At 45.9% G+C, this 14530-nt stretch overlaps 1 protein-coding gene across 1 annotated transcript in view; it reads right to left on the minus strand.

Moving 5' to 3' along the window:
- LOC308319552 (cyclin-dependent kinase-like 5) overlaps positions 1-14530 on the minus strand; it is a gene marked incomplete at its 3' end in the record, with an annotated part of 111696 nt that overhangs the window by 25249 nt on the left and 71917 nt on the right. The window contains exons 8-9 of the mRNA XM_080769656.1: positions 12080-12269; positions 8990-9070 (exon numbers count right to left, since the gene is read on the minus strand). Of these exons, the coding sequence (XP_080625782.1) occupies positions 8990-9070; positions 12080-12269 (271 nt within the window). The remainder of the gene's footprint in view (positions 1-8989; positions 9071-12079; positions 12270-14530) is intronic.

The following is a 14530-nucleotide window of genomic DNA, read 5'->3' on the forward strand; positions in this document are numbered from 1 at the left end:
CAGTAAGTTCTTTCTCTCCGGCACAGTGAAGCACAGAGCCGAGGCCTTTAAAAAACATGCTGCTCACACTCACACCTGCCTCAGCTGTCAGGATGACTCACACCACCGTTATCACACTCATAGATTCGTAGCCCACATTATCGAGACCACATTATTATCACTATAACAATGGGGGAAACTAAACTGACTCATTCTTATGCGTCTCGACTAGTATCAATAATACCCTTATTTTTTAATATCTTTTTTTATAATACCCTGTCGTCCAATTACACACACACAAAGTAAAGTAACACACCTAGGGCTGTATTTTGCGTGTCTTAAATACCAGGTCTTATTCCCTAACTTGAGTAAACTAAAGACCTGGAGGCGTGATCAATGCTCTTTGGCCACTCAGAATAGCCACAATAGCATTGACCACGCCTCCAGGTCTTTAGTTTACTCAAGTTATAGGGAATAAGACCTGGTACTTAAGACACGCAGAATACAGCCCTCAGTGTTCAAAAACAACAACTGAAACGGAATACATCTGTGAATCTGTGATGCTTCGAGTGGTGGAAGAAATACTCACATCACGTTTTACTTTTAACAGGTAAAAGTAGTGATACCACATAAATATATATACTGTAGAAATACTCGAGTTAAAGGAGTTAAAGTTAGCTTGAGTAAAAGAACCAAAGGTATCATTGGCATCAAAATGTAAAGCTGAAGGATACCAAAAGTAAAAGTACTCAAAACCTTTAAAAAATAACACATCTAAAAAAGCTCACAGTACATCACACATCGTCATGCGTTCTGAGCTTGCAATATGTTTTGTTATGTTTTATAATGTAAGAAAATAATCTAAATCTGCGGTACTAAATAAAGTTCAGAAGACGTTTGTAGAATCGTCCTCAGGTCTAAATGTGTTAAGTACCATACTTGAAAGTATATGTATTCCGTTCCTTCCCTCCGATTGGATGTTGGTCATTTCTCCGCCCACCTCAGATGCTTGCCACGCCTACAGTACAGAATATACAGTACAGTACAGTATGCTATGCATACTGTACACCGCTGACATTGACCTCCCAACATGACCCTGAAACAGTTGGTGGGAACAACACACTGTGACACACTTTGCACCACCGCGGAGAGAGAAAACACTGTGCACAGGCTGCACACACACACACACACACACACACACCCCCACACACACACACACACACACACACACACACACACACACACACACACACACACACACACACACACACACACACCCCCACACACACACACACACACACACACACACACACACACACACACACACACACACACACACACACACACACACACACACACCCATACACACACACACACACACACACACACACACACACACACACACACACACACACACACACACACACACACACACACACACACACACACACACACACACACACACACACACAGCCTGTCGTCAACTATTTGTGGCACCAAATAAAATTAGCCTCAGAAAAATTAGCCTCAGCCTCAAAATCCTGGTGGCTCAGCCAGTTCGCTCACACGCTCTCACGCATGCGCGCGCGCACACACACACACACACACACGCACACGCACACGCACACACACACACACACACACACACACACACACACACACACACACACACACACACACACACACACACACACACACACACCATAAGATCACAAGTAAACTATAAAAACCTAAACTAAGAATCAGTCTAACAGTAGAACATCCATACGTATATAAACCCTATAGAATGTTATGAATGGCAGGTTAACTTAACAGTGACCTGAAATCTGTACTACATAAAAGAAATCACACCCGTGTGAACCGAGCAGTGCAACTATACTTTTTATTGTGATAGTTTACTGTACTCTGTACTGTACGGTACACAGTTTTATTCTTAGTTATACCTTTATTGTTATAGTTGTGGTGCTCAGTGTGAGAGAGTGGCCCCTTTGAGCTGCTCAACAGTGCCCACTGTAGGCCACCCGGCGGTATTGCAGACGGACAGACGGACATAGGGACACACACACCGCAAACACAAAAATGCAAAACGTTTCCACTTTCTCTCGTCGACGCCTGTAACGACGCGTCATGACAACGCGGTCGATAACGGTACGGTCTGGTCCTGACGTCTGTGCTCTCTCTCTCTGCCACGGTTCAATGTCACTCTCTCTCTCTCTCTCTCTCTCTCTCCACACTGACCTATCTGAAATTAACCCATTCTGACCTGAGATCAGATTCTAAAAAAATGTCTGTTTGAAAATGACAGTTTTCTGAAAAAAGCTATGTTTCTATGTCAGTCGTTCTTTCAGACCTACAAGCTCGTAGCGCGCCACTCGGTGGCGCGCTACGAGCTTGTAGGTCTGCTATTTTTCAATAGCTATAATGCATGACGTAATGCTATAACACCAAAAGGGGTTCCCGCGCAAAATGGGTTAAAAATAAAGCAGCGTATATAAAAGGTCAAAACGAGACACATCCTTTCAAAGTCACCATGACTCATGCGATAAGGAGAGGTGCTACGTGGCGGTCGGTGCTGCTGATGCTAACGGCGTGAAGACAAAACGCACAAAACCAACAAAATGTGCTCTTAGCGTCGGCGGTGAGTCACTATAGTACCTACATGGGGGTAAAGAACAAAGCTCTCTGGCTGGCTGCTGCCCACCGGCTTTACACGGAGCCTGTGTGTGTGTGTGTGTGTGTGTGTGTGTGTGTGTGTGTTTTTTATATTTGGCAGCCTGGGCCATGTCCACAGGCTATAGTGGTCAGAGGTTTGAGGGTTGTCCAAGTGTAAGGCAAAGCAGCTTGCAACATATATACTGTTCAATCTCCTCCATTATTGGCAGTCGGTCTGTTTGGAGGAGATGGTGCTTTTTGTACCCATGATTTTCTTTCGCTGTTGGTAATAATATGACAGACTGAAGTGACCCATGTTGGCTGTGAATAAGTTCATGTGTTTGCCTACTGTATATTCTGTACATTTAGGACTTGTTTGGACTCCAGCACTGAGACACGTGATGTTTCAAGTGCGTAGTATATCAGAAGCAACTGAAAATATTTGTGCCCTTGATAATGTATTTTTATAAATGTGGACTCAAATAAAGAAATCGAAGTGTGTGTGTGTGTGTGTGTGTGTGTGTGTGTGTGTGTGTGTGTGTGTGTTTGTGCAACGCAGTCACAGCAGTGCTGTGTAGAAGCTGAGCCATATAGTCGGTGTGAGTTGGGAATACGAGCTAAGAAGAGAGACACTCTCTCGCACGCACGCAGCAGAGGCACAGAGAAGTGAGACACCGTCTCACTCTCGCGCGCACGCAGCAGAGAGGCACAGAGAAGTGAGACACCGTCTCACTCTCGCGCACGCAGCAGAGAGGCACAGAGAAGTGAGACACCGTCTCACTCTCACACGCACGCAGCAGAGAGGCACAGAGAAGTGAGACACCGTCTCACTCTCAACACGCACGCAGCAGAGAGGCACAGAGAAGTGAGACACCGTCTCACTCTCGCACGCACGCAGCAGAGAGGCACAGAGAAGTGAGACACCGTCTCACTCTCAACACGCACGCAGCAGAGAGGCACAGAGAAGTGAGACACCGTCTCACTCTCGCACGCACGCAGCAGAGAGGCACAGAGAAGTGAGACGCCGTCTCACTCTCAACACGCACGCAGCAGAGAGGCACAGAGAAGTGAGACACCGTCTCACTCTCAACACGCACGCAGCAGAGAGGCACAGAGAAGTGAGACGCCGTCTCACTCTCAACACGCACGCAGCAGAGAGGCACAGAGAAGTGAGACACCGCCTCACTCTCGCACGCACGCAGCAGAGAGGCACAGAGAAGTGAGACACCGTCTCACTCTCGCACGCACGCAGCAGAGAGGCACAGAGAAGTGAGACACCGTCTCACTCTCGCACGCACGCAGCAGAGAGGCACAGAGAAGTGAGACACCGTCTCACTCTCAACACGCACGCAGCAGAGAGGCACAGAGAAGTGAGACACCGTCTCACTCTCAACACGCACGCAGCAGAGAGGCACAGAGAAGTGAGACACCGTCTCACTCTCAACACGCACGCAGCAGAGAGGCAGAGAGAAGTCTCACTCTCTAACGTCTCACTCTCGCACGCACGCAGCAGAGAGGCACAGAGAAGTGAGACACCGCCTCACTCTCAACACGCACGCAGCAGAGAGGCACAGAGAAGTGAGACACCGTCTCACTCTCAACACGCACGCAGCAGAGAGGCACAGAGAAGTGAGACACCGTCTCACTCTCAACACGCACGCAGCAGAGAGGCACAGAGAAGTGAGACACCACCTCACTCTCAACACGCACACAGCAGAGAGGCACAGAGAAGTGAGACACCGTCTCACTCTCAACACGCACGCAGCAGAGAGGCACAGAGAAGTGAGACACCGTCTCACTCTCAACACGCACGCAGCAGAGAGGCACAGAGAAGTGAGACACCGCCTCACTCTCGCACGCACGCAGCAGAGAGGCACAGAGAAGTGAGACACCGTCTCACTATCGCACGCACGCAGCAGAGAGGCACAGAGAAGTGAGACACCGCCTCACTCTCGCACGCACGCAGCAGAGAGGCACAGAGAAGTGAGACACCGTCTCACTCTCAACACGCACGCAGCAGAGAGGCACAGAGAAGTGAGACACCGTCTCACTCTCAACACGCACGCAGCAGAGAGGCACAGAGAAGTGAGACACCGTCTCACTATCGCACGCACGCAGCAGAGAGGCACAGAGAAGTGAGACACCGTCTCACTCTCGCACGCACGCAGCAGAGAGGCACAGAGAAGTGAGACACCGTCTCACTCTCGCACGCACGCAGCAGAGAGGCAGAGAGAAGTGAGACACCGTCTCACTCTCGCACGCACGCACGCAGCAGAGAGGCACAGAGAAGTGAGACACCGTCTCACTCTCGCACGCACGCACGCAGCAGAGAGGCACAGAGAAGTGAGACACCACCTCACTCTCAACACGCACGCAGCACAGAGGCACAGAGAAGTGAGACACCACCTCACTCTCAACACGCACGCAGCACAGAGGCACAGAGAAGTGAGACACCACCTCACTCTCAACACGCACGCAGCAGAGAGGCACAGAGAAGTGAGACACCACCTCACTCTCAACACGCACGCAGCAGAGAGGCACAGAGAAGTGAGACACCGTCTCACTCTCAACACGCACGCAGCAGAGAGGCACAGAGAAGTGAGACACCGTCTCACTCTCGCACGCACGCAGCAGAGAGGCACAGAGAAGTGAGACACCGTCTCACTCTCGCACGCACGCAGCAGAGAGGCACAGAGAAGTGAGACACCGTCTCACTCTCAACACGCACGCAGCAGAGAGGCACAGAGAAGTGAGACACCGCCTCACTCTCAACACGCACGCAGCAGAGAGGCACAGAGAAGTGAGACACCGTCTCACTCTCGCACGCACGCAGCAGAGAGGCACAGAGAAGTGAGACACCGTCTCACTCTCGCACGCACGCAGCAGAGAGGCACAGAGAAGTCTCACTCTCTAACGTCTCACTCTCGCACGCACGCAACAGAGAGGCACAGAGAAGTCTCACTCTCTAACGTCTCACTCTCAACACGCACGCAGCAGAGAGGCACAGAGAAGTCTCACTCTCTAACGTCTCACTCTCAACACGCACGCAGCAGAGAGGCACAGAGAAGTCTCACTCTCTAACGTCTCACTCTCAACACGCACGCAGCAGAGAGGCACAGAGAAGTCTCACTCTCTAACGTCTCACTCTCGCACGCACGCAGCAGAGAGGCACAGAGAAGTCTCACTCTCTAACGTCTCACTCTCGCACGCACGCAGCAGAGAGGCACAGAGAAGTCTCACTCTCTAACGTCTCACTCTCAACACGCACGCAGCAGAGAGGCACAGAGAAGTCTCACTCTCTAACGTCTCACTCTCAACACGCACGCAGCAGAGAGGCACAGAGAAGTCTCACTCTCTAACGTCTCACTCTCAACACGCACGCAGCAGAGAGGCACAGATATGTCTCACTCTCTAACGTCTCACTCTCAACACGCACGCAGCAGAGAGGCACAGAGAAGTCTCACTCTCTAACGTCTCACTCTCAACACGCACGCAGCAGAGAGGCACAGAGAAGTGGGACAAAGAAAATGACCCACATAGGGTTTTTTTTCTTAACCCATTTAGACCCGAGAATGTCTTCTTAATCATGACAGTTTTCAGATAAACCTGTTTCCATGTCAGTCAGTGGTGCTCAACCTTTCTCACGTCAATGACCCCACGAAGTATATGTATTTGGCCGCCGACCCCCATCTGAAGATATGTTGTTCCAGGGACCCCCCCTGCCCAGAAGCAAAGATTTGATTAAAGACGTCGCTCTGAAAGAATATATATTCAAAGATTTGCGCCACATTTTCACGATTTCTTCAATAGCTAAAGTATACCACGGTGCTTTAAAACACCAAAAGGGATTTCCCGCCCAGAATGAGTTAACAACGCGCCAGTATACCTTCTCGCTCTGGGTGAACTCCTGATCCTTTTCATTATTCCAGCTGTTTCTCCTCGGCCTGTTTCTGAACCCCATGCTATTTTTACAGAGTCCTCCTCGCAGAAGTACAACCCAGTCAACGCTCATGAAACATAGTCTGATTAATAACAGAAGTATAACCCAGTCAACGCTCATGAAACATTGTCTGATTAATAACAGAAGTACAACCCAGTCAACGCTCATGAAACATAGTCTGATTAATATAACAGAAGTATAAACCCAGTCAACGCTCATGAAACATAGTCTGATTAATATAACAGAAGTATAAACCCAGTCAACGCTCATGAAACATAGTCTGATTAATATAACAGAAGTATAACCCAGTCAACGCTCATGAAACATAATCTGATTAATATAACAGAAGTACAACCCAGTCAACGCTCATGAAACATTGTCTGATTAATAACAGAAGTATAAACCCAGTCAACGCTCATGAAACACTGTCTGATTAATAACAGAAGTATAACCCAGTCAACGCTCATGAAACATTGTCTGATTAATAACAGAAGTATAAACCCAGTCAACGCTCATGAAACATTGTCTGATTAATAACAGAAGTATAAACCCAGTCAACGCTCATGAAACATTGTCTGATTAATATAACAGAAGTACAACCCAGTCAACGCTCATGAAACACTGTCTGATTAATAACAGAAGTTTAACCCAGTCAACGCTCATGAAACACTGTCTGATTAATATAACAGAAGTATAAACCCAGTCAACGCTCATGAAACATTGTCTGATTAATAACAGAAGTATAAACCCAGTCAACGCTCATGAAACATTGTCTGATTAATATAACAGAAGTACAACCCAGTCAACGCTCATGAAACACTGTCTGATTAATAACAGAAGTTTAACCCAGTCAACGCTCATGAAACACTGTCTGATTAATATAACAGAAGTACAACCCAGTCAACGCTCATGAAACACTGTCTGATTAATAACAGAAGTATAAACCCAGTCAACACTCATGAAACACTGTCTGATTAATAACAGAAGTATAAACCCAGTCAACGCTCATGAAACATTGTCTGATTAATAACAGAAGTATAAACCCAGTCAACACTCATGAAACACTGTCTGATTAATAACAGAAGTATAAACCCAGTCAACGCTCATGAAACATTGTCTGATTAATAACAGAAGTTTAACCCAGTCAACGCTCATGAAACATAGTCTGATTAATAACAGAAGCATAACCCAGTCAACGCTCATGAAACATTGTCTGATTAATAACAGAAGTTTAACCCAGTCAACGCTCATGAAACACTGTCTGATTAATATAACAGAAGTTTAACCCAGTCAACGCTCATGAAACATAGTCTGATTAATAACAGAAGTATAACCCAGTCAACGCTCATGAAACATTGTCTGATGAATTATACTAAAGGCCCTTTTTCAGACGGAAAGAGACCGACGCGTCTTGGTGATTTACTTTTCAACGCGAGTTGAAAAATTATATCTTTATCTTGGATGCGCGGAGAAGAACAGCGTTGATTTTGTCGACTAAAACTAAGACGAAAATTTTTTGTCGACTACCTTTTTTTCACCGACAAAAACTACATAAGAAATTAACATAAAAACGTAAAACATAAAAATGATGACTAAAACTAACACTAAATATACTGTAGATTTTGTCAACACATAAAAACTAGACTAAAATGTTAGGAAGGGACTAGTGGACCAGAGATCCAGTATAAGTAAAAGACAACTCATTTTAAACACATGCTGAAAATAGCAGATCTACAAGCTATCTATAACGCGTCACAGCGCAACGCATTGTGAGCTTGTAGATTGGCTACTTTCAGCAAGTGTAAAATCAGCCATTACGGCGGCATCAAGGCCCATCAACTATCAACTGTAGTTTTAGTCGACTGAATCAACTGTAGATTTAGTCGACTAAAACTAGACTAAAACATTAAAACATTCCGGGTGACTAAAATGTGACTAAAACTAAATTCAAACTATTCGAAAGACTTTGACGACTGAAACTAAAATAACAATTTGCTGCCAAAAACAACACTGACGTTGAGGCGACGTTGTCGGCGCAAGCGAGCGCGGTGCCGTGAAATTGGGCGGTCCCCTCGTGAGCAGACCTGTGGCGGGAACGCCCGCGCCACCCACTCCCCGTCTGAAACGACCCTTAACCCATTCTGACCTGAGATCAGATTCATACGAGGTTTCCACTGGGACACACACTGGTCTGATTAACCCCATTCTGACCTGAGATCAGATTCTAAAAAAATTCAGTCGTTCTTCGATTTTTCAAAAATAGCAGACCTACAAGCTCGTAGCGCGCCACTCGGTGGCGCGCTATGAGCTTGTAGATCTGCTATTTTTCAATAGCTAAAGCATAACATGATGCTATAACACCAAAACGGGTTCCCGGTCAGAATGGGTTAAAAGAAAGCTTTGGGGTGTTATCGGTACCTTCATTAGGTCCAGCAGGTCAGTGCTAATGATGCCCAGATATCTCCTGTCCAGAGTCTGAGGGTGAGTCACCGAGGGGAACTGAAATACATACAGAGAGAGAGAGAGAGAGAGAGAGAGAGAGACAGAGAGAGAGAGAGAGAGACAGACAGACAGACAGACTCAGCGTTAAATTAATTTTACAATATAAATTGGGTCCCAGAGATATAAATCCCAATTAATCAAATAAGTGTACATTTGGGGGTCGTTGACATGACAACGCTTGGGAACCCCTGGTCACTCTAAACCACTGGTTCCAAAACCTTTGAGTTCGAGACCCAACAGTTATAAAAAGTCAAAGTCGTACACACACACGTTACCGCTTGTAACGGTGAGCTGCAGCCAAGGAGCGGTGAGCTGCAGCGTGCCATGCTCAGGAATCATTTGATTAGTAGATTTACGATTTATGCTGATCGAGTGCCAAGCAGGGAGGCATTGGGTCCCATTTTTACATTCTTTGGTATGACGCGGCTGGGAACCTCCCGGTTTCAGGGCGGACACTCTGACCACAAGGCCACTGAGCTGGTGAGAAATGTGTCTCCAGGACCCCGAGCTAGTGAAGGCTATTTTTTTAGCACAATAAGCAGCCTTCTGTCTGTGTCGGCTCTCAGCGTCATTCATTCAGGTGAGAAAACAACTTGTTTTCTGACCTTCCAACAGACTGACCTCCCGATGTCATTCGGCTGCCAGGCTGTAGTGTAATGTGGAGTGTTGTATCGTAGTGTTGTGTTGTGGTTGGGGATGAGGCTCGTTACATTTTTTATTGATAGCGAACACCTTATCGATCAGGCTTATCGAGCCGGGTTCTTATCAAGCCCACTAGCACATTTTATATTATTTTTGTGGAAAGACGGGAGACAACAAAACACTGTTTTAGACGGACTTGTTGTTTGTGCCAGCATGGGTGGTTACATTTATGTCTTTGCGTTGTCTCACCCTCAGGCGGGTTGTATGTAGAACATAGAGTAGTGTCTATGCCACCAAAATGTGGAACGCCCCACCAACAGTCATTAAGACATGTGAATCCCTTGACTCCTTCAAAACCGCTCTCAAAGGGCACCTATACGGACGGCTACAATTCGAAACTGGCCTCTGTAAAGTCTGAATCCCCCCCACCGCCCACCCTTTTTACCCCTCACTGTATATGTTTATTTTCCCTTTTTACCTCCTTTATGATGAATTCCTGTTCTGTGAGACCGACGCGTCTTGGTGATTTACTTTTCAACGCGAGTTGAAAAATTATATCTTTATCTTGGATGCGCGGAGAAGAACAGCGTTGATTTTGTCGACTAAAACTAAGACGAAAATTTTTTGTCGACTACCTTTTTTTCACCGACAAAAACTACATAAGAAATTAACATAAAAACGTAAAACATAAAAATGATGACTAAAACTAACACTAAATATACTGTAGATTTTGTCAACACATAAAAACTAGACTAAAATGTTAGGAAGGGACTAGTGGACCAGAGATCCAGTATAAGTAAAAGACAACTCATTTTAAACACATGCTGAAAATAGCAGATCTACAAGCTATCTATAACGCGTCACAGCGCAACGCATTGTGAGCTTGTAGATTGGCTACTTTCAGCAAGTGTAAAATCAGCCATTACGGCGGCATCAAGGCCCATCAACTATCAACTGTAGTTTTAGTCGACTGAATCAACTGTAGATTTAGTCGACTAAAACTAGACTAAAACATTAAAACATTCCGGGTGACTAAAATGTGACTAAAACTAAATTCAAACTATTCGAAAGACTTTGACGACTGAAACTAAAATAACAATTTGCTGCCAAAAACAACACTGACGTTGAGGCGACGTTGTCGGCGCAAGCGAGCGCGGTGCCGTGAAATTGGGCGGTCCCCTCGTGAGCAGACCTGTGGCGGGAACGCCCGCGCCACCCACTCCCCGTCCTTTATGATGAATTCCTGTTCTGTCCTTTGACTACATAGAAGTGTCTATTTGTACGTCTCTAAATGTTTTGATGAATTGAACATGGTGGACCCTCTTGTAAACAAGTTGCTTAATTACAGTCTTTGTATTGAGTTTGTGCTTGAAATGTACTGTAATTCTGCAAACTGTTAATAAATATTTCAATCAATCAATCAATCAATCGTGTTGTGGTGTGTAGTGTTGTGTAGTAGTGTATAGTGTAGTTAAGCAATATTACACGAGAGGGTGTGGGTTAACGTCATGATTGCCACGACAGTGATGCGGTCAGGAACGAGACGAAGTAGAGTTCCGCAAGCATCACTGAAGTTTGCTATAGCGCTCTGGGAGAACAGAGCAGCTGCATTCTTTGTTTTGTTTAGGTGGTGAACGGTGCTGGTTTAACCCACGGCTAGAAGGCCGTTTCAACCAATCAGATTGCTTCCTCGAAACGACCTGTTGTAGAATGTAGCGTAGCGTAGTGTTGTGTTGTGTTGTGTAGTAGTGTAGTCTCACCCTCAGGCCGTGGAATCGCGGGTTGTTGTAGAATGTAGAACATAGTGTACGGTAGTGTAGTGTAGTGTAGTGTAGTGTAGTGTAGTGTAGTGTATAGTGTTGTGTTGTAGTGTAGTATAGTGTTATGGTGTGTAGTCTCACCCTCAGGCCGTGGAATCGCGGGTTGTTGTAGAATGTAGAACATAGTGTACGGTAGTGTAGTGTAGTGTAGTGTAGTGTAGTGTAGTGTAGTGTATAGTGTTGTGTTGTAGTGTAGTATAGTGTTATGGTGTGTAGTCTCACCCTCAGGCCGTGGAACCACGGGTTGTTGTAGAACATAGTGTACGGTAGTGTAGTGTAGTGTAGTAGTGTTGTGTAGTGTAATGTAGTGTAGTGTAGTAGTGTGTAGTGTTGGTGTGTAGTCTCACCCTCAGGCCGTGGAACCGCGGGTTGTTGTAGAACATAGTGTTGTGTAGTGTTGTGTAGTAGTGTGTGTGTTGTGTAGTGTAGTGTTCTGTAGTGTTGTGTAGTAGTGTGTGTGTTGTGTAGTGTAGTGTTCTGTAGTGTTGTGTAGTGTTGTGTAGCATAGCGTAGTGTAGCATGGTGTTGTGGTGTGTTGTCTCACCCTCAGGCCGTGGAACCGCGGGTTGTTGTAGAACAGCTTCATCTGCTCGGGGGGCAGCGGGCCCAGAACCTTCTGGATGATGAACAGCTGGTCGATCTCGCTCTCTCCGGGGAAGAGGGGCTGGCCGTCGCTCAGCTCCCCCAGGATGCAGCCCACCGACCACATGTCCACGGCCTTCCCATACGGAGCGCTGCGGGAGGCGAGGGAGGGGAGGGAGACACCAGACGGTTAGCTGGGTGTCTAACCCAACAGCCAGGAATCTTGGTGTTGTCCTGGACAGTCAGCTCTCGTTCAAAGCTCACATCACAGCTGTCACTCGATCCTGTAGGTTCACACTCTATAACATACGACGAATTAGACCGTTCCTCACCCAGGAATCAGCCCAGCTCCTAATCCAGACAACAGTCTTGTCAAAACTTGACTATTGTAACTCCCTCCTTACTGGCCTACCAGCATGTGCACTTAAGCCTCTCCAGCTGATCCAAAATGCCGCAGCTCGCTTGGTCTTCAACCAGCCAAAATTCTCACATGTCTCCCCCCTGCTCCGCTCCCTCCACTGGCTCCCGGTCGCTGCCCGCACAGAATACAAAACTCTGATGCTGGCATTCAAAGCAACCAAAGGTATGGCTCCCCCATATCTTGCAAGTATGATTGAACCCTACAAACCCTCCCGCGCACTCAGATCAGCTAACGCAGGGAAGCTGGAAGTACCCTCACTAAAAACGCCGGGACAACGCTCCACACGTCCCAAACTCTTCTCCCTTCTGGCTCCAAAACTGTGGAATGCACTTCCCATGGCAGTCAGAACTGCAGCATCACTCCCAATCTTCCGCCGTAGTCTGAAAACCCACCTTTTCAGACTCCATCATGGCCCATAGCACTTACTCTACCCTAGATAGCACTTCTGTAGACTTAGATAGCATTTGAAACAGACTTATAGCATGTTATGTAGACAGCACTAGAATTGCATTGTATATAGTCATAGCACGCCATAGTACATATGTATAGCATAGTAGTATATATGTAAAGTTTATACGTATAAATTTCATTATATAGATATTCCACTGTTACTTTCTTAGCTTACGCATGTTTCATGATGAATGTTTTTATGTGATGTATTCCCATGCTTTTGTTCTTGCTTAATGTAAGTCGCTCTGGATTAAGAGCGTCTGCTAAATGCCTAAATTGTAAATTGTAAATTGTAAATTGTAACCCACCAGACATACTGTGAGTTGTGTGTGTCACTAGTGTGTGTGTTTACATCATGGCTGTCATGTTGGAAACAGCAGTAAATCAAGCGGGGCGCACCAGGTGCTCTGAGGGTTTGATTAGGCATCGGTCTGTTATAGAGCAGAGTGGTCGTTATCCAGAAATAACAGACTGCTGAATTCAGCGATCCACCAATCAGAATCAATGTAATAACAGTTATAACAGTTATTATGGTGGTACTCGGAGAGCCAGATATATTTTCTGAGGTGGTGCTTCAGAACCAATGATTTAACCCAGAGGACATACTGTGAGCCAGGCCAGACTATATATAACACCCACTGCGTAGATATTAGTCTGGAATCTAGTGAGCTTTAAAAAGATTGCCATCATGGGCACACTTCCCATACATTGCTCCTGCTTTGACGTATAGCAATTGTCTGCTTATTGCTTTTTAGTCAACTAGCAATTTCCGTTGCTTAGTTTTTATTTATTAGTCCTTATTGGTCGCGTTCCTGTTCTCCCTTTGAGCTTCTTCGGTATAGTGGGTACTGTATTTATGAGCATTGTATGTCTGTCCTGTTTTTTGTTGTGTATTTTTTGTTAACTGGCAGAGCTGTGTCACTTATTTTGCCTCTTGTCTTGGCCAGTTCACACTGTGTACTTTGTGTACTCAATGTGGTTTTTACTGGTTAAATAAAGTTTAAAAATATATAATAATCTTTGTGTGGAACCAGCATTTGTGTGTGTATTGATAAATAGGCAGGAGGAGAACGCTCACCAATATGAATGAGGTGCCAAGGTGATGAACAACGAAAAAAAAGAGGAAAAAGGCCTCACGATGCTGGAAGATTACTAATAGAGAGCTTGTAGATCAGCTATTTTCGGGGTGCAACCCAGCACTCTTTAGCTAGTGGAGATGCAGGTGTATGACATAGATTCAGAAACAAATTAGTTAAACACAAAATGCTGCGTTCAAGTTCAGGAGACTTATTCGGAAGAAAAGCAATTCTCCTGAATGCTGCCTTCCTTCCGGCATGGCATGGAAAGGAAAGGAGGGCATTTTGCATTTCTTCCACCATGTAGTAAACGCTGCATTCATGGTCTGGAGAGGGTAGTTGTTTTACAGACGGGTAAAAGGGCAGGGGCTGAAGCCCCCTTTGAGATCTATTTGTGCACGTGCCTGCTATTGGCCAATCACAGCACGTCTGTTTCGGCACTTTCATCACTTCCTCCTCGAAAAAT

This window comes from Protomyctophum bolini, assembly GCF_963924005.1.
Source record: "Protomyctophum bolini genome assembly, chromosome: 8".
Classification (NCBI taxonomy): domain Eukaryota; kingdom Metazoa; phylum Chordata; class Actinopteri; order Myctophiformes; family Myctophidae; genus Protomyctophum; species Protomyctophum bolini.